The sequence below is a fragment of the Oryctolagus cuniculus genome, chromosome 4, assembly GCF_964237555.1.
Source record: "Oryctolagus cuniculus chromosome 4, mOryCun1.1, whole genome shotgun sequence".
In the NCBI taxonomy this organism is placed as follows: domain Eukaryota; kingdom Metazoa; phylum Chordata; class Mammalia; order Lagomorpha; family Leporidae; genus Oryctolagus; species Oryctolagus cuniculus.
Genome location: NC_091435.1, coordinates 175287359 through 175313514, shown reverse-complemented (window position 1 = coordinate 175313514; position 26156 = coordinate 175287359). Strand labels below are relative to the sequence as shown.

The 26156-nt window shown below is 42.8% G+C and overlaps 1 protein-coding gene across 1 annotated transcript in view; it reads left to right on the top strand.

Moving 5' to 3' along the window:
- Nucleotides 1-26156, top strand: part of TOPBP1 (DNA topoisomerase II binding protein 1) — an 80063-nt gene that overhangs the window by 21036 nt on the left and 32871 nt on the right. Inside the window, exons 12-19 of the mRNA XM_008249226.4 lie at nucleotides 142-314; nucleotides 4390-4601; nucleotides 6750-7036; nucleotides 15762-15935; nucleotides 16019-16134; nucleotides 25078-25201; nucleotides 25747-25893; nucleotides 26010-26112. Coding sequence (XP_008247448.3) covers nucleotides 142-314; nucleotides 4390-4601; nucleotides 6750-7036; nucleotides 15762-15935; nucleotides 16019-16134; nucleotides 25078-25201; nucleotides 25747-25893; nucleotides 26010-26112 — 1336 coding nt within the window. The remainder of the gene's footprint in view (nucleotides 1-141; nucleotides 315-4389; nucleotides 4602-6749; nucleotides 7037-15761; nucleotides 15936-16018; nucleotides 16135-25077; nucleotides 25202-25746; nucleotides 25894-26009; nucleotides 26113-26156) is intronic.

The window sequence follows — 26156 nt, the reverse complement described above, 5'->3', positions numbered from 1 at the left end:
TCGAAATATATTGATAATGAAAATACACAAAGTTATATTAAGACTTACTTTCATGGAAACTGATTCAGCTGTTGTAACTGAAGTACTGTTAATCACTGGTTGCTTGTTTCAAGGTGGCTTTTTCATTTTTGTTTTTAAAAGGTGGTTTGTATAGACTGTCAGACCTTAGTTGAGCCAAAGTCAAATCCTCTCTTCACACCAGTCCCAGTAATGCCAGGAGCGACTCCTTTAGCGGATTGTGTTCTTTCCTTTAGCCAGTGTGTTGGAGCTGAAAAAGATTCTCTGACATTTTTAGCAAATCTCCTTGGAGCAAGGTAGGTAGTATTTTTAGTGCACCTGTTTTCTTGGTGTGCCTTTTTATTTGTTTTGACTTAATGGAGAACATTCGAATTAGAATTTGGCTTGGTCTCTTTAATATAGTAATGGGTGGTATGTGGTATGTGTTGTAATGGCTCAAGGTGACAGATGGGGAGGGTGCTACTAGATGGAGGCCTTGCAGATGCCTACGGGCATTGATGCCTAATTGCCTTAGCTACCAGAAGAGGGAATATTTAATGGTATTACATGGGCCATTTTTGAATAGTACTTTTCTAAGCATTAGTACCTTTCCGTATACCATATGTATGATTTATTCTTTTTTCAGTATAAATTCATTGCTTCTCTGGGTTTTGGCCAAAAATGCAAATGTTAAGTGGGAATAATAAATACTTCGAGAGAAAGAAAATTAATTTAAAAGATTGGAGGGTGAACCAACAGCAAAGGAAGACCTTTCTCTCTCTCTCTCTCTCACTGTCCACTCTGCCTGTCAAAAAAAAAAAATCTCTGTTAGTCCAACACCTAATTGAATGTTAATGGTGGCTGCTTAAAAAAATAAAATTATTATATCAGTAAATGTAAATGAGTCAAACTCTTACATTAAAAAGCTAGTACATTTTGATTATATCATAAAGCAAGGCCTGACTGCTTTTAAGCAAAAGATAAATGTAATACAAAGTGAATGTTAGGGCATTTGTTGGGGAAGGAACGGAAAGAGGTTGCAGTTTTACTCTCAGAAGTTTGAACTCAAATTGAAAGGCATTAAACAAAAACAGCAGCGCTGTAAATAAGAGTGCTGTTCACACTGAAGGTACCTATCAAATGTATTCTCATTCACAAAACAAAATCTATGAGAGATATAAGGAGAAATTAATGCAAAACTATTACCAGGAAATTTAAGTTCCATCTTCTACTTCATGACAGGTCAGATAGACAGAAAACAAGGAGGAGAGGCCAGCGTTGCAGCACAGCGAGCTAAGTCACTGCTGGCAATGCCAGCGTGCCATATTGGAGGGCTGGTTTGAGTCCCAGCTGCTCCACTTCTGACCTGGGTTCCTACTAATGTATCTGGGAAGGTCATAGAAGATGACACTAGTACTTGGGCCCCTCCACCCTTGTGGGAAATCAGGATGGAATTCCTGGCTCTTGGCTTTGGACTTGCTCAGCCCTGGGAGTGAATCAGTGGATGATAGATCTCTCTGTCTCTTTACTCTATTGTTCAGCCTTACAAACCAACAAAAAAAATATAGACTTGAATAGCATTAACTAGATATTCACCCTGAAACACTGAACATACCTCTTTTTTTTTTTTTTTTTTTTTTTAAGATTTATTTTCTGTTTTGAAAGGCAGAGTTACAGAGAGGCAGAGAGAGAGGTCTTCCATCTGCTGGTTCACTCCGCAGATGGCTGCAATGGCCAGAGCTGCGCCGACCCGGAGCCAGAAACCAGGAGCTTCCTCTGGGTCTCCCACGCAGTTGCAGGGGCCCAAGGACTTGGGCATCTTCCACTGCTTTCCCATTCCACAGCAGAGAGCTGGATCAGAAGTGGAGCAGCCGGGTCTTGAACTGGTGCCCATATGCGATGCCGGCAAGTGGAAAGAATATAGACCACATTCTCATCACAGTGCAAAAGAAGTAGAAATGAATAGAAAATTAAATGACCCTTTCAGAAATTTTCAGAATATTTTTGCTGACTCCTGGTTCAATGAAGAAATTAAAACTGTTTATAAACTTAGAAATTTAGTTACCAACCCAGTAGTCCCAGTGCCTGGCTTGTAACCTTAAAATAGTATTTCCCACCAAAAGAAGCTAAAGCTTTCCCAGGCACGTTGGCAGAGAGCTGGATCTTAAGTGGAGCAGTTGGGACTGAAACCAGTGCTCACACAGGATGCCAGCATTGCAGGCAATGCCGTAACGAGTTGCACTACAGTGCTGGCCCCCACCTTTCAGGTTCTTACGTTCTATCCCATTGATCCATTTGTTACTAATTTTGATGTAAAATAAAAGGACACTAAAAAGTTCATGGAAAGAGGAAGTAAAGAATAAGTTTATTTGGTGCAGTTTTTTTTTTTTTAGATCATGCATATGAGGGTTCTTCTAAAAGTTCATGGAAAATGTGTGTTATGGAAAAAGAAAATCTCTTAGCTTTATTGCATGGATTTCAGTTTTTTGTGTGTTATGAAATAAACAAATATTGATTAATTTTCCCATGAATTTTTGGAAGTACCCTCATGTGGTTCCAACTTTATTTAATACTATGGCAAACACATCAACAGTATTTAAGTTATGACTTTATAATTATACCAAACTAAAGTTTGAGGATCTTTGGAAGATCCCTGGGAGCCAACCCTTTATTTTGAAAGCTGGGAAAGAGAAGGATCAAGTATCTGTCCCACCTTTGCTTATACAGTCTGCATTAGGGAAACATGACAGTGGGTAAGGCAGAGCCCCCTTTGCATGTGTATTCCAGCAAGTAAATAAGGAAGGAGAGGATTGCAACCTCTAAAGGACGGAAGAATCTAGGCAGTGAACGTCAAGAACTTCTGTAGCAGTGCACTGTACTAAAAGTTGGTGAATGTGGTCTCACATGTTCAACATTGTGATGGTAGTAGTGTTGAACTAGCCAATGGGCGGGTAGCACAAATGAGTTGAACATGGACATGCTGACAAATAAATGATTCATGTCCTGGAACTTTCTTTCTTTCTTTCTTTTTTTTTTTTTTTTTTTTTTTTTTTTGATTTGCAGAGTGGACAGTGAGAGAGAGAGAGACAGAGAGAAAGGTCTTCCTTTGCCGTTGGTTCACCCTCCAATGGCTACCGCGGCCAGCACGCTGTGGCCGGCGCACCGCGCTGATCCGATGGCAGGAGCCAGGTACTCATCCTGGTCTCCCATGGGGTGCAGGGCCCAAGCACTTGGGCCATCCTCCACTGCACTCCCAGGCCACAGCAGAGAGCTGGCCTGGAAGAGGGGCAACTGGGACAGAATCCGGCGCCCCGACCGGGACTAGAACCCGGTGTGCCGGCGCCACAAGGTGGAGGACTAGCCTAGTGAGCCGTGGTGCCGGCTCTGGAACTTTCCATTTAATATTTTCAGACTGTGGTTGTCCACAGGTAACTGAAACCACAGAGAGCCATGGGCAAAGGAGGACTGCTATACCAACAAAACCATTCAGGGAGGCCAGTAAGCAACCCAGTGCTGAGACTCAGATGAAAAGACTGGCGAACAGGAAAGCCGTGAAGATTCCAAAATAGAACAATTGGGGCTAGCCCTAAAAATTATTTAAATGTTTTGTAAAATCCCACTAAATAATAGTGGGGTTATAAGGAGCAAGAATTTCAATGTGTGAACAATAAATCTAGCAATAGACACAAATTCAACCAGTAACGTTGTTCATGACAAAACTAACACTTCAGATTATTGAGGAAGAGATCTTATTCAGCAAAGTTGGAGTCCTATTTCATATCTAAATAAACACCAAGTGGATGAATGGGGTAATTGTAGAAAGTGGATCTTAACAAGTTGAAAACTAGAACATAAAACCTAGAAGCTACAAAAGACTGACTTCTGTGTATCTCTCAAGCCGTGGACCTTGGCTTTTTGCCCACATTCAATGTTTAATACGTAGTGATCTTGAGTAAGTCACTTAATTTCTATTTATTTTTCCCATGTCTGTAAAATATTTATGGTTCACAAATATTGAAAGGATCAAATAATATATGTGAAAAAGCTTTGAAAAGTTGTAGTATCCACTTTGCTCCTTTTGGAAGGAAAGAACAGGTGAGTGGGTAATAACTAATTAAGGAGGCAATTTTTCTGTCATTTGAAAGCCCAATTTAATTTGCTTATTTTTGTAAAATGTTTAATTGTTATAACAGTACTTAAGAGTAAGCACTATAAAATAATGAATTTAGGATAGGATAAAACAATTTTTAATCAGTGTATATTTTCTTATGCTTATATGAACTCTGTCCACATTGTTGTATTAGAAACTTTTTTCTTTTTGCTGACTTGTGTATTTGACCTGTTGTGTATTTGACTTACTGTATCTTGCTTTTCTTTAAATACACATTTTAGTGTTCAAGAGTTCTTTGTTCGCAAAGCCAACGCAAAGAAAGGCATGTTTGCAAGTACACATCTTGTGTTAAAAGAGCCAGGTGGTTCTAAATATGAAGCTGCAAAGAAGTGGAACATACCCGCAGTCTCCATAGCTTGGCTGTTGGAATCTGCTAGAACAGGAGAGAAGGCAGATGAAAACTGTTTTCTTATTGAAACTTCGCTGAAAGAAGGTTAATACTTTCATTCCAATTCATTCCCTTATATATATTTTAACAACTTGATGTTTTCTGAGATGTGAATGTGCCAAAGTTTATTTGTTGATTTTTCCTCTTCACGTTGGATTCTGTGAGCCACTGCTGGGTGTTTGCTATTGGGTGACAAAATGAATGTGTGCTCATGGCAGAAATGCTTCATCTGTATTGTGATGTTAACTGTAGGCACACTCTGAAAACTAGAGGGTGTCAAACAGTGTAAGAGCATTGTAGTGAACTTGGACCCCATGAACTGTTGACTCCTCACACTTACACGCCAGTGTGCTGCTGCTTTTCACCTTGGGGCTTTTGCCCTTTTCCTCTAGACCACCTCATGCCTGCCTGCTCTTCCTTTACTTTTTCATCTCCCTACTGAAATATAAGCTTCAGCCGGTGCCACAGCTCAATAGGTTAATCCTCCACCTGCAGCGCCAGCACCTCGGATTCTAGTCCTGGTTGAGCCCTGCACCCCATGGGAGACCAGGAGAAGAACCTGGCTCCTGCCTTCGGATCAGTGCGGTGCGCCGGCCGCGGCAGCCACTGGGGGTGAACCAACTGCAAAGGAAGACCTTTCTCTCTCTCTCTCTCTCTCTCTCTCACTGTCAAAAAAAAAAAAAAAAAAAAAAAAACCACACACAATTTAAAAAAATGAAATACAAGCTTCAAGGCAGGAAACATGCATGTCTTAAAAGCTGTTATTTCCAGTGTCTGGCAGTATGCTTGGCATGGAATAACCATCCAGGTGTTTTGTTCAGTGTTGAAAAACTAGAAAGAGGGGAGGGGAAGACACAGTAGTCCAGAGATGATGGCATTCTGGGCAAACTTCAGAGCTTCCGAGCCATTACTTACCCAGACAGATGGAAAATTTATGCTAGAGGCAAAGGTGGTGTTTAGGTCATATTAAAGTGTCATTAAGGACTTTGTAAGAACTTGACTATGGTTAATTATGAGTACATGTTACTGGGATTTTCTTTTTATTCTGTCATTGACTAACAGGATGTTTTTGCTATATTTTTTGTCAAATAGCTTCTTTAAAACCATTTTTAAGATAGAACAAGATGAAAACAAAATCATTTCATTAATCAGTTCAGTTAATATGCTTATCTCATTCCCCATATATTTTTTAAAAATTTATTTTATTCAAAAGACAGAGTTACAGAGAAAGAGGGAGAGACAGATACTGAGAAATCTTTCATCTGCTGGTTCACTCCCCAAATGGCCACAATAGCCAGAGCTGGGCCGATCAAGAGCCTGGAGCCAGGAGCTTCTTCTAGGTCTCCCACATGGGTGCAGGAGCCCAAGCACTTGATCCATCCTCTGCTGCTTTCCCAGGCCATTAACAGGGAGCTGGATTGGAAGTGGAGCATCCAGGACTTGAACTGGCACCTATATGGGATGCCAGCACCATAGGGGGAGGCTTAATCTGCTCCACAGCGCTGGCCCCTCAACATATATTTTATCTTATTTATTTTTTAAGAAAGCTTTTATTTAATGAATACAAATTTCATAGGCACAGCTTTAGGAATATAGTGATTCTTCCCCTCCCACTCCTGTCCCACCTCCTACTCCCTCTCCCATCCCATTCTTCGTTAAGATTCATTTTTAATTAATTTTATATAAAAAAGACCAGCTCTATACTAAGAAAGATTTCAACAATTTGCACTCACACACACACACACATTTACAGTGAACTTTTAGAAGAACCCTCATATGCATGACTTAAAAACAAAATGTGCACCAAATAAACTTACTCTTTACTTCCGTTTTCCGTGAACTTTTTAGTGTCCTGGGTTTGATTTTTAGCTCCAGCTCTTGACTCCAGCTTCCTGCTAACAGATACTAGGAAGCAGCAGTGAGGGCTCAAGTGACTTTGCTCCTGCCGTTCACCTGGGGAACCGGGATCCAGACATTGCAGGCATTTGGGGAGTGAACCAATGAATGGGAGCTCTCAGTCGGTCTGTCTTTGTCTTCCTGTGCCTCTCAAATATAAATAAATAAATAAGTAAAAACATTCAGATACAAACTGGTCTATCCCCAGAATGCATGCTTTGCATCTAATGAAAATGGAAGAAATAAAAAGTGGATATCAACAGCTCATATGTGCTCCTTTTCATTTTAAATCTCTAGAACAAAGTTTAGAAACTGAAATAACAAATGGAGTGAATCTAAATCCTGATACTCCAGTGTGTGCTGATGTACACCTGGAAGCCCACAGAAAAAAAGCTGTGACACCGCTGGACGTGAACCGCCTTCAGAGTAAAGCCTTCCGCGCTGTGCTCTCCCAACACGCTGAGCAGGGTTCCGCCTCCCCAGCTGTAGGACAGCCGCTTCAGAAGGAACCGTCTTTACACCTGGACACACCATCGAAGTTCCTGTGCAAAGACAAACTCTTTAAGCCTTCCTTTGATGTGAAGGTAAGGTTTGTAGAAAATGGTCCCAAAGTTAACAGTTTTAGTTTATAAAGTTAAAGCACCAAATTCTGCCTCACGTCCAAAGTTTGTAGTCAAAAAATTTCCAGAGTTGTTGGCAAGTAGATTCATACTGAGTCTCAGTAGTCATATTTCTGAGCCCAGCCAACCTTAGATATATATGGTGTGAAATCAGATATCTGGATCCAAGTCCTAGGTGTGTCATGTCCTATATGACATTAGCATATCATTAACATATAAGCATTAATTTCTTCTTAAATACAAATAAGGTAGTTACACTTGCTCTGTAAAGTTCTGGCTTATTTTAATAATTGAATGACATAGCATGATATAATTTTATAAAATAATACATGTTGCTACTTATGTATTTTACAGGTGCACCCAGGGCAATTGAAAAATGCCCTGGAAAAAATTTCTGAAAGTGTCTGTATTGTATTCCCCTTACTTTGCATTGGTTTGTGTTAAAGACATGAGTGAAGTGTGTTTCATTATTTGATCTCTGAATGCTAGGTATATACTGCTGCATTTCTGGAAATTCTTTGCAAATCACGGCCTGCCTTTTCAGTAGTTCCCTTGTATTTCCCAAAGAAGACTTTCTTCATCATTCCTTTAGTTTTTGCCCTCTCGAAACTTAACCATTGTCTGATTTGCTTATCCATGAACTTTTGTACAATAATTATACCCACTCATCACTTGGCGTTTTTTGCTCAGAGGGTATTAAGAAGCAGCGTTTTAATAATTTTTACTAGTATCTTTTGGGGTAAACTTAAAAATTTATAGATAGTTCATCTCCTGAAAATATTGATACCCACAACAGTTTTCTCCAGGCTAATTTGTGTCTTTAATTCCAGTGTCCCACATGAAGAAATTTGAGTATTATAGCAAACTCAAAATTCTAAGCTTTCACATAAAATCTCTTTTGAAGTAGCAATTTATGCTGCTATTCACACACTGTTCTTTAGGCCTTGATCAGTAGATAAATCACTTTCTTCAAAACTGTAAGGTCTGGAATCAGGCCTTATTTAGCAGTCTTTGTTTTCTTTTTTGGTAGTACTTTTTTTTTTTTTTTTTTAAGATTTATTTATTTAGGGGCTGGCACTGTGGCATAGCGGGTGAAGCCTTTGCCTGCTGGCACTGCCAGCATCCCATATGGGTGCCGAATCGAGTCCTAGGTACTCCACTTCCAATCCATCTCTCTGCTATGGCCTGCAAAAGCAGTAAAAGATGGCCCAAGTCCTTGGGTCCTTGCAAATGCATAGGAGACCCAAAAGAAACTCCTGGCTCCTGGCTTCAGATCGGCATAGCTCGTCCATTGCAGCCATCCAGGGAGTGAACCAGCAGATGGAAAATTCTCTCTCTCTCTCTGCCTCTCCTCTTTCTGTAACTCTGCCTTTCAAATAAATAAATCTTTTTTAATTTTTAAAAGATTTATCTATTTATTTGAAAGGCAGAGTTAGAGAGAGGCAGAGAGAAAGAGAGAGAGGTCTTCTGTCCTCTGGTTCACTTCCCAAATGGCTGCAGTAGCCAGAGCTGGGCCGATCAGGAGCCAGAAGCTTCTTCTGGGTCTCCCACGTGGATGCAGGGGCCCAAGGGCTTGGCCACCCTCTACTGCTTTCCCAGAGAGCTGGGATCAAAATAGCAGAGAGCTGAATCAAAATGGAGCAGCTGGGACTTGAACCAGTGCTCAAATGGGATGCTGGCACTGCAGGTGGCAGCTTTACCCACCACGCCACAGTGCCGGCCTCTGGTAGTACATTTACAAGTTTCTTATAATCAGTGGTTCTTCAAACTTATATAAAAGAGTGTATTGAATTCTTGACTGAAAACAAGAACTCCTGGAATAATCAGAACTTGACTATTTATTTTGGGGTCTTTACCTTCCAAACTTAGCTTTAATTGACATACATCAGAAAAGTACAATAAATGTACTGCTGAATGAAATATCAGTGTTATGGGACCAGTACTGTAGCTCAGCTAGTTAAAACCATGGCCTGCAGTGCCAGCATCCTTTATGGGTGCTGATTTGAGTTCTGGCTGCTCTACTTCTGATCCAGCTCCCTGCTAATGTGCCTGGGAAAGCAGCGGAGGTTGGCCCAAGTGCTTGGGCCTCTGCACCCACGTGGGAGACACAAAAGAAGCTCTTGGCTCCTGGCTTCAGCTTGGCCAAGCCCATTGTTCAGGCCATTTGGGGAGTAAAGCATTGGATGAAAGGTCTCTCTCTCCGTCTCTCCTTCTCCCTGTAACTCTGCCTTTCAAATAAATGAGTAAGTCTTAAAAAAAAAATCAGTGTTCACAGTTGGGAAGCCTGGCACATGCTCAGAGACTGTTGCCAATCCACAGAGCCTCTTCACGTCCCTCACCATTATTAAGGGGGTGGGGAGAGAGAGAGAAAGAGAGAAAGATCTTTCATCTGTTGATTCACTCCCCAAATGGCCTCAACAGCCAGGGCTGGGCCAGGCTGAAGCCAGGAGCCAAGAGCTTCTTCTGGGTCTCCCACATGGATGCAGGGACCTAGGCACTTGGGCCATCATCTGCTGCCCTTCCAAGCCATTAGCAGAGAGCTGGATCAGAAGTGGAGCAGCTGGGAATCGAACCTGTGCCCATGTGGGATGCTGCCATCACAAGCAGTAGCTTTCCTCAGAGTGTCACAACACTGTCCTCTAGAAGATACTGTATTTTGAGAGTACAGTTTTAAGATTTGTTTATTTAAAAGGCTATGTGTGTGTGAGAGAGAGAGAGAAAGAGAATCAATCTTCTATCCATTGCTTCATTTCCAAAAAAAAGAGAGAGAGAGAGAGAATCAATCTTCTATCCATTGCTTCATTTCCAAATGACCACAGCATCTGGAATTTGGTGAGACTGAAACCAGGAACCTGGAACTCCATCCAAGTCTCCTTCATGGGTAGCAGAGGCCCAAGTCCTTCTTAGGCACGTTAATAGAGAGCTAGAAAGGAAGTAGAGCAGCCAGGACTTGAACCTGCACTCTTACATGGATGCTGGAATTGTTGGAGGCAGCTTAACCTGCACCACACTGCCAGTCCCAAGATCTAACGTTCTTATTACATTTTTAGGTCTTTTTGTTGTTGTTGTTGTTCATTTGCCTTATCTCATACTAAGTGGTATTCTCAAGTTTTTATTTTGGTATTCTCTGTTTCTCCTAGAATCTTATGTGGTTTTTGTTTTAAATAAGTAATTGCTGCACTATTTGGTGCATGAATATTCATAACTTGGTTGGAATATGATTTTTAACCATATAAAATGTCCTCATTTCATTTAATGCTTTTTGGCTTGATGTCCTCTTGGTATTAGGATTTCAATCCCTGTTTTCTTGTTTTATTTTGCCTCATAAATCTGTGCTTTCCTTCAGTTGTGTCCTTTGTGGGTTGCTACTCTGTTAAATGTGTCTCCTCTAGAACAGCACAGAGTTGGGTTTGACTTTATGTGCCAGTTTGAGAATCTTCTGTGAATTGGGTAAATTAGGCTCCATCACATTTACATTTGGTCTCAGTTCAGTCATGTGGATGTGGGATGAAGTAACTTGCAGTTATGCTGTGTATGTTAATACTATGTGTCCTCTTGGTAATTTTTCCTTTTAGTAAGGGTTGGTTTTTGTTTGTTTGTTTTTGGTTTTTTTTTTTTTTTTTTTTTTTTTGTTCTCCTGGCTACTTTTGTATTTTTCCTTTTATCTCTGTTTTATTATTTTCAGTTTTGAGTTATGCTTTTGACTTCCACTTATAAACTTTGTGGGTTTTTTTAGATTTATTTATTTATTTGAAAGAGTTACACAGAGAGAGAGAGGTCTTCCATCTTCTGGTTCACTCCCCAATAAGCTGCAACGGCCAGAGCTGTGCTGATCCGAAGCCAGGAGCCAGGAGCTTCTTCTGGGTCTCCCATGCGGGTGCAGGGGCAAAGGGCTTGGGACATCTTCTACTGCTTTCCCAGCCCATAGCAGAGAGCTGGATGGAAAGAGGAGCAGCCAGGTCTCGAACCAGCACCCATGGGATGCTGGCGCTTTAGGCCAGGGTGTTATCCTGATGTGCCACAGCTCTGGCCCCTCCCACTTATAAACTTATCTTTAAATTCCATTTTCTGTGAATTTTTTGGAGTGTCCTTGTCATTCTCTCTAGTCTCTCTCTTGTAACTTTAATTGCATTTGTCTTTGTCAGTTAAAGCAATACTTGGATATTCTTCAGCCTAGGTCATTTGGTCTTAGCTCTACAGTGCAGTGTATGAGATGCTCACTGTCTTTTGTGAAGTTTACCTGTCCTCTTTGATAGGATGAGTTTCATCGACTAATAGATTCTTCAGGAAGGCCATGTGTGTACAGATTTCCTTAGTTCTGTATATCCACAACTTTAACTTTGGCCTTGATTCTTAGTAGATTGAATGTATTTTTGGTTTGTAATTTTTCCTGAGTATCCTAAGAATGTGCCTCTGCAGTTCCTTTGCTGTGTGTGTGTTTTTTAAATATCTGATGCCAATCTAATTATCTGATTTCTGTGAGTTATTTCATCTTTTTTCCTCAGGGCCACATGAATTTTCTTTTATCTTTAAAATCTAATGGTTTTACAAGAATATGTGTACATGTTAGTAATTCTCAGTCAGTTTTCCCCAGTGCATGGTGGGTTTTTTAAATATTTAGGATTTCGTTCCCTCTGCAGATTTTTGGTTTGAGAAATGAGAATCAAACTACCAGTCAGCTATATTAAGTAGAACAGGTTGGGATTGGCACCTAAAAATCAAAAGTTCATATTTTAGACACATTAAGCTTATGGTGGTTATTGGATATCCAAGACTGTTGTAAAATAGGGAATTGAATTTAAAGCCTGAAGTTTGGGGAGTGGTCTGGGCTAGAGAGAGAACTTTCAGGGGTCTCAGTTTGTAGGTAACATTTAAATTTTTTTTAAGATGTATTTATTTACTTGAAAGTCAGAGTTACACAGAGAGAGAAGGAGAGGCATATAGAGCAATTTATCACATTCTTTAAAATAGATTAAGTATGAAAATTTATACTGTAGATGCTATTAAAATTGCAAGCAGAAATAGTATTTTAAAAATCTGGGGGCTGGCACTCTGGCATAGTGGCTAAAGCTACCACCTACAGTGCCTGCATCCCATATGGGCGCCAGTTCAAGTCCTGGCTGCTCCACTTCTGACCCAGCTCTCTACTATGGCCTGGGAAAGCAGTAGAAGATGGCCCAAGTCCTTGGACCCCTGCACTCGCATGGACACCTGGAAGAAGCTCCTGGCTCCTGACTTCAGATCAGTGCAGCTCCAGCCATTGTGGCCAATTGGGGAATGAACCAGTGGATGGAAGACCTCTCTCTCTCTCTCTCTCTCTCTCTCTCTCTGCCTGTCCTTCTCTTCTGTGTAACTCTTTCAAATAAATAAATAAATAAATCTTAAAAACAAAAAAAGTCATAAGCCTTTAAAAAATATCTGGAAAGAGCTGGCGCCACAACTCACTAGGCTAATCCTCCGCCTTGCGGCGCCGGCACACCGGGGTCTAGTCCAGGTCGAGGCACCAGATTCTGTCCCGGTTGCCCCTCTTCCAGGCCAGCTCCCTGCTGTGGCCCGGGAGTGCAGTGGAGGATGGCCCAAGTCCTTGGGCCCTGCACCCCATGGGAGACCAGGATAAGCACCTGGCTCCTGCCATCGGATCAGCGCTGTGCGCCGGCCGTGGTGGCCATTGGAGGGTGAACCAACACCAAAGGAAGACCTTTCTCTCTGTCTCTCTCTCTCACTGTCCACTCTGCCTGTCCAAAAAAAAAAAAAAAAAAAAAATCTGGAAAGAACAATTAAGAAGGGTAGGCTTAGGCCTTACCATTATTAAAATCTGTAAAGTTGCAGTAATTAGAACAATGTGGTTTGTAAATTTATTAATATATATTTTTAAAGATTTATTTATTTGTTTGTAAGGCAGACATATGGGGGGGTTGCTCTTCCATGTGCAGGTTCACTCCCCAAGTGGCCACAATGGCCAGGGCTTGGCCAGACCAAAGCCAAGAGCCTGGAACTTCATCCAGGTCCCCGACATGGGTGCAGGGGCCCAGGAACTTGGTCCATCTTCTGCTGTTTTCCCAGTCCATTAGCAGGGAGTTGGATGTGAAGTGGAGCAGCTGGACCTTGAACTGGTACTGTTTGGGATGCCGTCACTGGCAGTGGCTTTACCAGGTATACCGCAATGCTAACCCCAAAGCAATGTGTTACTTCTACATGAAAAGCCAGCTCGGTGCACATAGTTATACTCTATTGATAGAGGAATTTATTATATGATAAAGGCAGCATTCAAGTCAGAAAATTAGGTGGTTATTTGAGAATATTGGGATTAGAGCTCTCATTTTACATCCAAATAAAGCTCAGATGAGCTGATATTTAAATTCCACAACGAGTTTGTTAGGTTTTAAATAATTTCAGTGTGGGGAAGGCCTTTCTTACTGCAATATATACCACAAAAGAAGTAGCAGCCATATGAATTTGATGGCATTAAAAAATTCCTCATCGCTGGGGCCAGCATTGTGGTATAGTAAGTTAAGCCTCCACTTGTGGTGCCAGCATCCCATGTTGGTGTCGGTTTGAGTCCCGGCTGCTCCACTTCCAATCCAGCTCCCTACTAATGGACTGAGAAAAGCAGTGGAAGATGGCCCAAGTGCTTAGGCCTCTGCATCTGCGTGGAAGACCTGGAATAAGCTGCTGGCTCCTGCCTTTGGATCAGCCGAGCTCTAGCCGTTGCAGCTATTTGGGGAGTGAACCACCGGATGGAAGACCTTTCTCTCTGTCTCTCCCTCTAACTCTCTATCTCAAGTAAAACAAAAGTCTTTAAAAAAATTCCTCCTGGCAAAAATTTAATTTTACAAATAACAGATTTGAAACAAATATGTGGATATTATGTCACAGTGGACATGCACACATAGAAACTCATATAAATACATATAAAAATATATTTATACAAGTGGATATTAAAAAAAGACTAACAGCCCACTGGAAAATGTACAAAAGATAGGAACAGAAAGTTTTCATAAAAGTTAAGTACATTATTATATATACATAGCGATATTTAACCTCATTCAATATAAGAGTAGAAATTTAAAGCATACACATGAAGCCTTCTAGCCTATCAGATTGGCAGAAGAGAAAAACCTGATTATTTACTGTGCTGTCAAGCATGTTTGGAAACACTTATAGTTGGCTCATGAGCATATCGATTTTGACACCTACATTTTGCTTAGGTTTCCTTAAGGAGTAGGCATACCCTCTCCCTTGTCAAAGTGCCTGAGTTTGAGTCCCAGTTGCAGTTTCTTTTTTGTTATTATTTTTAAGATTTTTGCTTTTTGGGTTTTGTTTTGTTTAATTAATTAATATTTTTTTGGAAAGGTATCTTTGCAGAGAGGGAGATCTTCCATCCACTGGTTCACTCCCCAAATGACCACAATAGCCAGAGCTGGGCCAGGCCAAAGCCTGAACCCTGGAACTCCATCTGGGTCTCTCCCACGGCATAGCAGAGTTCCAAGCACTCGGGCCATCTTGAACCACTTTCCCAGGCACATTAGTAGGAGCCAGATCCGTTTTCAATTCCAGTTTCCTACTGTGGGAGACAGCAGATAATGACTCAAGTACTTGAGTCCCTGCCACCCAAGTAACAGACCATGTTGTAGGCATTTCGGAAATGAACCAGTGGATGGAAGGTCTCTTTGTGTCTGCTTTCCAAATACATTTCTTAGGAAAATTTAAAAAAAAAGATATCTTTTTACTCTTACATGTGCAAAGCGGTTTGTGTATAAGATTGTTTGTTCCATCATTATACTGGCAAAATATTGTAATCCAAATATTCATCGGTTGGACACAAATTACTGAGCAGATGGAGAAGAGAACAAACACGGCACTTGAACAACAGTAGCTTCCTCTTGGGAGAGAACTGTAGGTAGCTCAAGGACAGGAATATACAGTCAGTTCTTTGTATCCATGGATTCCACATGTGCGGATTCAATCAGCCATGGATAGGAAATTTACATCTGTTCTGAACATGTAAAGACTTTCTCTCATAATTCCCTAAATAGTATTTTGTAATAACTACTACTTACCTTACACTTACGTTGTATTTGATATTATGAGTAAACTAGAGATGATTTAAAGTACACAGAAGGATGTGTATGAGTTATATAAAAGTACTACACCATTTTATATGAATGACTGAGCATCTGCAGATTTTGGTACCGATATGAGATAGGGAGTGTCCTGGAACCTATCCCCTGTGAGTGCTGTTGGACAACCATAGTTCGTGATTTTTTTCACAATTCTCAGCTCATTCTAACTTTTTAGCCTTCCTTATAATTCATACTTTGCTTATATCCATCCTTGTTTGTTTTCCTTCTATGTGCGTTTTGTTGGGTAGCCTTTGTTTTAACTGTAATTTGGAGATTGAGGTAAATGGTAAGCAGTGCTGAAGTGCAAGCTTGTTAGGGTCTTTGAACCAATTTACTGGACAGTGTGGAATTGCTTTCCTATTAGTATATACATATAGATAAGAGTTCATGCTTTTATTGTTTCTAGGAGAACTTGAAGAGGTTAAAACTATGAATTAGTAATGTGGGGTGTCATCTCTTTCTTTCTTTACCTGTCCCTTTCTTTTTCTCTCTCACTACCCTATTTATTTCTCTTGTCTTCTCTCCTCCTTTTCTTCTCACTCTCCCCTTACCTCCCACATTTACAGGACGCACTTGCAGTTTTGGAAACTCCAGAAGGGTCCAGCCAAGACAGCAAGAAACTGAGTACCCCTCTCTCAGAAGTCATTGTCAAAAACTTGAAGCTTGCGTTGGCAAATAGCTCTCGAAATGCTGTCGCTCTCTCTGCCAGCCCTCAACTGAAGGATGCCCAATCAAAGAAGGTAGAATTAATTCTCTTGTTAAAAGGAATTCTTAGATAAAAACATTTCAAACAACAGTGACTGATGGATTCTTTTTTTTCCAGGGACAGGAAGATGCTCCAAAGCCACTTCACAAGGTAGTGGTGTGTGTTAGTAAAAAACTCAGCAAGAAGCAGAGTGAACTAAATGGGATTGCAGCCTCTTTGGGGGCAGATTGCAGGTAGCTTCACATCTTTCTGTTTGGTGGGAATTGGACTAAATTCATACAGAGACCTGAAAGCTGCTGTGTTATTTGCCGTGTAGTAGTACGTCGTATTGCTATAAAATATCTGGATGATTTTGATTTACCCTCCCATATATCAGTTCACTCTTACATGTGTATTTTTTAGGTAATATTTAACAAATACTTGACAGCCGATTTTGTATCACTCTATTATTGAAGCTTAGGATCAATGAATATTCAGTACAGTTTAAAAGAAGCCTTGTTGTCAAGGTTAGAATAATACAAGGATACTAAGTTTGTTTTGACGTAAAAATGTTCTGAAATCATGCATATCAGGTCTCTTTAAAAGAGCTAGTAAAAACGCTGTGTGTGAATTTCAAAATTTTTGTTCCAAAATAAACTTTTAGTTCAGTTTTCCCAGAGCTGTTTGAAGTTCTTTAATGAGGTTGGGTATGAGAGTAAGCATAATTTTACCTGAGTGCTTTCTGACTGAGCCTCTCTGTGAGTACATATGCTAGCAGCCTCTTGAATTTACTGGTCTTTTTTTAGTTTCTTTGTGTCATTTTTAGTGTTTCGGAGGCATAGTTGGTGAGGTCTGCCTCTGCTTGGGACTCTGATAGAGGCAGGCCCCTCACAGTGGGGGTCAGTGGCAGTGACCACTCCCCTCAGTCCTGAGTGCTCTGCATTCTGCCACTGTCTGCAGGGCCAGCATTGGGTAGCATTGCAGGTTACCTGTGCTAGGCATTCACAGGCAGCACAACGGTTGGTTTTACAAAAGATGGACATTTTAAGGAATGTGCTCTATTTCACTTTCCCCTTTCGAAGTCCTATTTCAGTTTGTTTCCTGCTTGATAAAGGAATTAGGCCAGGAGAATCTAAATATTTATCTGTAATAGTTATAAGCATCTTAGTGTTGAATGCATCTACTGTAAGTCAGTGAAGCGTTCTTATTGTACCTGTCTGTTATTTGAGTTCCCCATTATATAATATTACCTACTGCTTAGATAACTGCCTGTTATATTTATATTACCTGTTAACCAGTTGCTAAGTATTATGTCATTTCATATACATGGGATACTTTATGTATTTGTCAAAATAGAATACTTCCTTGGATATTGTTTACATGTTGACTTGATGAAAGTCTTAAAAGAAAATATATAACGGGACCAGCGTTGTGGTATAGCAGTAGTGCCACTGCCTACAACACCAGCATCTCAAATGCACACTGGTTCATGTTCTGGTTGTTCCACTTCCAATCCAGCTCCCTGGTAATGGTCTAAGAAAAGCAGTAGAACATGGCCCAATTGTTTGGGCCCTGGATGAAGTTCCTGGCTTCCATCTGCCCAGCACTAGCAGTTGTGGCCATCTGGGTAGTGAACCAGCAGACAGAAGATCTTTGTCTCTCTGTCTCTCACTTTGTCTATAACTCTTTCAAATAAACAAATACATAAATCTTCTTTTAAAAATGAAGAAAATATATAGGACATGTTTTATATAACAAATTGTTAATTCAGTATTAAAAATAGTTTGAGAGGGCAGCTGTTGGGGCACAGATTAACTGCCACCACATACCAAAGTATCTGGTTTGAGTCTTTGCTCCTTATTCCATGCTTCCAATCCAGCCTGCCGCTAATAGGCCTGGGAAGCAGTGGATGATGGGAAGTACTTGAGTTCTTAAACCTTCATGGAAGACTCAGATGGAGCTCCAGGCTTTGGCTTGGCCTACCCCTGGCTGTTGCAGGCATTTGGGAAGTAAACCAACAGAAGGAAGATGTCTCTGCCACTCTGCCTTTCAAATAAATAAATAAATCTTAAAAAAAAAAAAGAATTTGAAGTAGCCATTTGGCATAGTATTTAAGCTGCTACTTGTGGTCCCCATAACCTTTTTGGACTGCCTGGTTTGTATGTATGTACATACAGACTTTCTACCTTCCATAAAAATGAACTTGACTCTTAGACCTAAATGTAAAATGCAGAACTATAAAACTCATTCAACATAAGGTAGAAGAAAATCTTGGGTTTAGTGATGACTAAGATACAAAACAAAAATATGGGACAGGCATTCGGCACAGTGGTTAAAATGTCACTTGTGATGTGTGCAGCCATATCCAAGTGCCTGGGCTTGAGTCTTGACGCTGCTCCCAATTCCAGCTTCCTGCTGCTGCGCACCCTAGAAACCAGCAGGTGATGGCTGTAAGGCAGTTTCTGCCACCCACGTGGGAGACCCAAATTGAGTTACTGGCTGCTGACTTTGGCATGGCCTAGCCTTCGCTGTTGTAGGCATTTAGGGGAGTGAATAGCATATGGGAGATATCCCTCTCCTCTCCCTCTCCTCCCCTCTTCTCCTCTTATCTCTCCTTCATCTCCCCTCCTCTCTCTCCCTCTTTCAGATAAACTTATTAATTAGAAAATTGGAATTCATTGCTGAAATTTCCAAGTAGAATTTTACTATTGTATTAATTTAAAGTTAGCATTAAATATCCTGCTGCAGTGGAGTTTTCAAACTCGGTGATAGATGAAAAGGAGGAACCTTGGGGCATCACTGTGGTACAGTAGGTTAAGCTGTTGTCCTCAGTGCCAGCATCCCATATGGGCAGCGGTTCGAGTCCCAACTGTTCCAACTCCTGCTGATGCTCCTGGGAAAACAATAGAGGATGGCCCAAGTGTTTGGGTCCCTGCACCCATGTGGGAGACCCAGAAGAAGCTCCTGGCTCCTGGCTTGATTGGCCCAGCTCCAGCCATTGTGGCCATTTGGGGAGTGAACCAGTGCATGGAAGACTCTTCTCTCTGTCTCTCTCTCCCTTTCTCTCTCTCTCCCTCCCTCTCCCCCTCTCCCTCTCTGTAATTACTTTTTAAATAAATCTTTAAAAAAGGGAGGGGGAGGAACCCTTTTAATTTGTACAAGTTACAGTATCTGTGCATTCGTAGGGTAATCAGTTCTCAAGGGAAGATGTCCAAATGTAACAGTTAAACATCTAGGCCAGATCTCAACACATCAGATGGATCTTCCTCCATTTTATAGTAGATATTTGTGTAGCAGTCTCTCTACAAAATTCATAAAAATAAGCTATCTACCTCTGTGATTTTAAAAAGTAAAGATCACTATAACACTCTGATATGTGGGAGGAATAGGAAGTGCATAATAGAAGAATACATGTTCAGTATGGAAATGCTTGAGGCTGGCAGTAGTAGAAGTCAGTGTAGTATAATATGTTTGCACACCTAAGAATATCCCGTAGATGCAGCAGCCACAAGCTGTTGGTACCATGGGTAGCATTTCTACTGGGGAATGTGACTTTACCAACAGTTGTTCATGACTTTGACAAGTTCCCAATTAAGCAAAGTGGGATCCTCCAACAGTTTACATAGTAGTATAATTTTGGAATGTTACTGTATATTGAAACAGAAAAAAATATGTTTTTCTGTAAGACAGGTTCTAGATCCATCATAAACCTTTGACTGTGTGAATTTGTTGGCACATTAGAAAAAAATCAGTACAGAATTTGAGATGATTGTATGACTGCTCCCTAGAATTGCTAACATCCTACACTGTCGCTCCCCCTCTTCGTGGAGGAACGACACAGGACCCTGCGCTGTTCTCTCGTCTGCTCGGCCCTCCCCGGGTTTGCTGCTGGTTCTTCCCGGGTTGGCTACTATCCCTTCCACCTCCGTGGAAGGGCAGTTCCCCCTGGCCGCATTCCCCACTTCCGCAGGGGAGCGGCACTCCGCCGGCCGGCTCTTCTCGGGGGCTGCACGGGTTCCCTTAGATGTTCCCCATAGATGTTCCTGGTGCATGCCGTCTCTCTCCTCCTTTATAGTCCTCCTCCGCCAATCCCAACTCGGCTGAGTACGCTGCTCTCCAATCAGGAGCAAGTCCTACAGTTAATTGGTTGAACTGGAGGCAGCTGTGCGGAAGCTGTTTACTTCTCTCCCAGCGCCATATTGTGGGAGAGCAGATGCATAGAATAAGTCCTAATTCGAGTAACTTAGTCCAGTCCGGATTGCTCCCCACAGATCCCCCTTTCTTTTTATTTTTTAGCGTTGATACGCGCCTGTCTTCGGTGTCCCGCGGAACACACTCTGCTCTACTTGCTAGAGTTGCCACAGGCTCTTACAAGTCCTATCAATCAGGAAAACCGAATCCGGGTCCTCTCTTCGCCATTGTGAGGAGGTTTTTAGGCGCTGATGCATGCCTGTGTTCGGTGCCCTGCAGCGCATGCTCTGCTCTGCCCGCAGGGGCTTACAAAACCTATCAGGCAAACCGAATCCAAGCCTTCTCATTGCCTTATTGTGGGGGAGACTTATTAGTGTTGGTTCGTGCCTATCTTCGGTGACCTGCAGCTCATACTCTGGTCGAGCTTTGCTGGCGCTTACCGCCTTAAATCAGGCAGACCGAATCCAAGCCTTCTAATTGGCATGTTGAGGGGAGGCCTTATTTTTCTCTATTTCTCTATCTCCGGGCATTCCTACCTCTCCCATTTCACTTCTATCTTCCAGCATTCCCATTTCTCTTTTACTTCACTTCCAAACTTCTGTTTCTCTTATCCCTGCGGCTTTCCGGCACCTCGCCCCGCCGGCGGGTTCCCGGCTCTGCGCCGCTTCAGCCCGCGCGCCTCTCTGCGCGGCTTCCCGGCTTTGCGCAGTCCGCGGTCTCCACGCTTAACCCTTTCGCGTCTGAACCACGGCCTACGCCAGCGTTCCCTATCTATTCACGCCCCGTGCTCTCTCTGCACGCGGCGGCTTCCGCGAGTAACACAGCGTAGCTTGCGTCTCCGCCACTAGGATTCAATCTAAGTTCCCCGGGCTAGCCTGGCGAATTCAACCCAGCGTACGTCTCCGCCCCACGATTTGGCTTCCCGTCCTTTGCTCCCCGGGCTAATCAGACGGATCCCAATCTGGCTTACGTCTCAGCTTCTGGTTTCAACTTTTCGCCCCCTATTCCCGGGCTAACTTGAGAACCCCAAAGTGGCTTTCGTCTCCGCCTTGGCCTGCCCCCCGCGGCTTCAATTTCCCTAACATTTTTCTCTACCCGGTATGTTTCCCCAAGCTTTCCTCCAACGATATTCCTCCCTCATTTCTCCTGGCCTCTCCCCACAGTCCGCGTCCGAATCTGTTTGTTCTAGCTTTCACTTTCGCTTTCGACCTTAGAGATTTCTCCCAGCTTCCCCCCGTAGTCCGTATCCGAGTCTATGCCTAGGCTTTCAATAGCTTCTTCCGGCACCCTTTTCGTCCGGCTTTTCCCTAGGCTGTATGCTAGTCTCTCTCTCCGATATTTTCCCTAGTTCTTCCCGTTTCTTCCCTCCTAAGTTTCATATCCGTCCTAAGTTTCCTATCCGAGTCACGGCACCATTATGTCGCTCCCCCTCTTCGTGGAGGAACGACACAGGACCCTGCGCTGTTCTCTCGTCTGCTCGGCCCTCCCCGGGTTTGCTGCTGGTTCTTCCCGGGTTGGCTACTATCCCTTCCACCTCCGTGGAAGGGCAGTTCCCCCTGGCCGCATTCCCCACTTCCGCAGGGGAGCGGCACTCCGCCGGCCGGCTCTTCTCGGGGGCTGCACGGGTTCCCTTAGATGTTCCCCATAGATGTTCCTGGTGCATGCCGTCTCTCTCCTCCTTTATAGTCCTCCTCCGCCAATCCCAACTCGGCTGAGTACGCTGCTCTCCAATCAGGAGCAAGTCCTACAGTTAATTGGTTGAACTGGAGGCAGCTGTGCGGAAGCTGTTTACTTCTCTCCCAGCGCCATATTGTGGGAGAGCAGATGCATAGAATAAGTCCTAATTCGAGTAACTTAGTCCAGTCCGGATTGCTCCCCACAGATCCCCCTTTCTTTTTATTTTTTAGCGTTGATACGCGCCTGTCTTCGGTGTCCCGCGGAACACACTCTGCTCTACTTGCTAGAGTTGCCACAGGCTCTTACAAGTCCTATCAATCAGGAAAACCGAATCCGGGTCCTCTCTTCGCCATTGTGAGGAGGTTTTTAGGCGCTGATGCATGCCTGTGTTCGGTGCCCTGCAGCGCATGCTCTGCTCTGCCCGCAGGGGCTTACAAAACCTATCAGGCAAACCGAATCCAAGCCTTCTCATTGCCTTATTGTGGGGGAGACTTATTAGTGTTGGTTCGTGCCTATCTTCGGTGACCTGCAGCTCATACTCTGGTCGAGCTTTGCTGGCGCTTACCGCCTTAAATCAGGCAGACCGAATCCAAGCCTTCTAATTGGCATGTTGAGGGGAGGCCTTATTTTTCTCTATTTCTCTATCTCCGGGCATTCCTACCTCTCCCATTTCACTTCTATCTTCCAGCATTCCCATTTCTCTTTTACTTCACTTCCAAACTTCTGTTTCTCTTATCCCTGCGGCTTTCCGGCACCTCGCCCCGCCGGCGGGTTCCCGGCTCTGCGCCGCTTCAGCCCGCGCGCCTCTCTGCGCGGCTTCCCGGCTTTGCGCAGTCCGCGGTCTCCACGCTTAACCCTTTCGCGTCTGAACCACGGCCTACGCCAGCGTTCCCTATCTATTCACGCCCCGTGCTCTCTCTGCACGCGGCGGCTTCCGCGAGTAACACAGCGTAGCTTGCGTCTCCGCCACTAGGATTCAATCTAAGTTCCCCGGGCTAGCCTGGCGAATTCAACCCAGCGTACGTCTCCGCCCCACGATTTGGCTTCCCGTCCTTTGCTCCCCGGGCTAATCAGACGGATCCCAATCTGGCTTACGTCTCAGCTTCTGGTTTCAACTTTTCGCCCCCTATTCCCGGGCTAACTTGAGAACCCCAAAGTGGCTTTCGTCTCCGCCTTGGCCTGCCCCCCGCGGCTTCAATTTCCCTAACATTTTTCTCTACCCGGTATGTTTCCCCAAGCTTTCCTCCAACGATATTCCTCCCTCATTTCTCCTGGCCTCTCCCCACAGTCCGCGTCCGAATCTGTTTGTTCTAGCTTTCACTTTCGCTTTCGACCTTAGAGATTTCTCCCAGCTTCCCCCCGTAGTCCGTATCCGAGTCTATGCCTAGGCTTTCAATAGCTTCTTCCGGCACCCTTTTCGTCCGGCTTTTCCCTAGGCTGTATGCTAGTCTCTCTCTCCGATATTTTCCCTAGTTCTTCCCGTTTCTTCCCTCCTAAGTTTCATATCCGTCCTAAGTTTCCTATCCGAGTCACGGCACCATTATGTCGCTCCCCCTCTTCGTGGAGGAACGACACAGGACCCTGCGCTGTTCTCTCGTCTGCTCGGCCCTCCCCGGGTTTGCTGCTGGTTCTTCCCGGGTTGGCTACTATCCCTTCCACCTCCGTGGAAGGGCAGTTCCCCCTGGCCGCATTCCCCACTTCCGCAGGGGAGCGGCACTCCGCCGGCCGGCTCTTCTCGGGGGCTGCACGGGTTCCCTTAGATGTTCCCCATAGATGTTCCTGGTGCATGCCGTCTCTCTCCTCCTTTATAGTCCTCCTCCGCCAATCCCAACTCGGCTGAGTACGCTGCTCTCCAATCAGGAGCAAGTCCTACAGTTAATTGGTTGAACTGGAGGCAGCTGTGCGGAAGCTGTTTACTTCTCTCCCAGCGCCATATTGTGGGAGAGCAGATGCATAGAATAAGTCCTAATTCGAGTAACTTAGTCCAGTCCGGATTGCTCCCCACACTACACCTTACCCACTCTGTGCTAGTAGCACCCTCCAGCAAATTAACATATTACTGTGTCAACAAAATCACTCCCACCAGTTTCCAGAATAGCACCTAAAGTAGCGCTTTTTTGAAAGCACCAGTCTAGACTAAGGGTTGGAGAACTGCTCATCTTTGTGTAAGTAAAGTTTTATTGGAACATACTTGGGGCAGGGCAGGGGCTGGGGGATAGGAGGGGTGGTCTTCAAAAAGCTCACGGCAAATATGTATTAGAAAAACTGCATGGATTTCTTGCATGGAAATACACTTATCTTTTAATACCATTTCCAGCTAACTTTTTGAAGCACCCTTGTAATAGCACCTGACATTTATATCATAGCTGCTTTAACAGACAAGAGTTGAATAATCACGAAGGAGATTGGCCCACAAAGCCTCAAACGTTTGCCATATGACCTTAAAAGAAAAAAATTGTCAGGCAATGTGAGCAGATTGTCCACACTTGCTGACTGCTCTTGAAGGAGCTCTGAGGAGTCAGACTCAGGTGCTGTGTTAGTGCTGTCGAGTGGAATGGGGAACCAGGTGGATTCAGGAGAAGCATGCTGTCTTGCTGAATAATCTTGAATTTAAATGTATGTGATAGGAAATACACAAGACTTTATAATATAATAAAATTTAAACAGGTCAGAGCTGTTGTATTTGTGTAGTGGAAAGCATTAAATATATAGAAGAAGTTTCTATTTTGGTGCTTAAATTTAGACCATTTAGACCATGGCATGTTCTGCATTTTTTAGATGATTTTTCCAGGTTAGGAGCTTATTGAGTGGGAAGGATCAGAAGAGTATCGATCTTTAGAGGGTAAACCTGGCTCTGCCACTTACTTGCAGGTTACTTAATCATGGAACTCAGTTTTCTCACCACATGGATGTAATACTGCTGTCAGGATTCTTGCGAAGAATGAGAATGATGTGTAAATTGCATGGTCTGTATAGTGGGATGTGGAACACATGTGCAGTGAACAGTGACTGCCAGCTACTGGAGACAGGCAACATTTGACCAACTCAAAAATACCTTTGTTACTGTAAAGTGATAACTCACTCTAAAAGAAAGTAGGAACAATTCAGAAATGTCTAGAGAAGAAAGTAAAGAACTTACTTCTCAACATCTGCACTTATATACTGAGTGATAAGGCATACAATTATCTTTAAATGGCACTTTAATGCTCTTGCTTACTCTGGTTTTGAAAGTTAGGGAAGTCAGTATATTCTGTTCATAGGAAATAATCATCTTAATATGGCTATTTCTCTTAGTTTTCATTTTTGGTTTTCATATTTGGTTGTTTCAGGTGGAGTTTTGATGAAACAGTGACTCATTTCATCTATCAAGGACGGCCAAATGACAGTAATCGAGAGTATAAATCTGCCAAAGAAAGAGGGATACACATAGTTTCAGAGCACTGGCTTTTAGAGGCAAGCAGTGCTTTTTTCCCTCTCCTATCTGTTGGGAGGAAATGTACACCAATATTATTTGACAGTATAAGCCAATTTCAGCATATGCTAACAAGTTTGGTAACATTGGTTAACTGACATCAAAACTTTGATCTTTACTCCTTAAATACTGCACAAATCTTTAATGGGTACTCTGATTTCCTGATTACTTTCACTAATTGAAAGTGATACGAGTGAAAATTTTACATTGACTTTAGGAGAATCAATTTAAAACAGTTTGGAAATGGGTTTTTTTGGGGGGAGGGGGTGTTTCCTATTATAACCGATAACCTTGGCAAAGGTATAGAGGTAGAGTGAGATTCTTTAATGAGTACGACGTTTAGAAAGTAAAGTCAGTTTGTCATTGAATGATGGGTTTTTTCAGTGTAAACTAGTTTTTAAAACTTTAATTTTATGAAATTTTGGCATCTTACAGCAAAATATATAGATTGTCCTTTTTCTACTTCATATGTTATTGTCACTAAGGTTTTTTCAGTCCTGTTTTAAAGCATACCATTATATTGCAGTGTGCCCAAGAGCAAAAACATCTTCCAGAATCTCTGTATCCACATACGTATAATCCCAAAATGAGCCTGGATATCAGTGCAGTGCAAGATGGCAGACCCTGTCATAGCCGCCCACTCTCAGCTGTCTCTGTCTCAAAGGATGATGAGGTAGGTGATGGAGATGATGCATTTGCCCTTCCTAAGCAAAAGATATAACCATACATTGTTGTGAAACCTTACACAATGGCTTGGTTTACAAAATTGTAATTTTTCTTCTTTAATAGGCCGATCATTTACCTTTAGAAGAAAATGATGTAGATAATATGGCCACTAACAATAAAGAATCAGCACCATCAAATGAAAATGGGAGGGATGACTCTAAAGGAGGTAACTTTTTTTGAAGATGTATTTATTTACTTGAAAGAGTTACA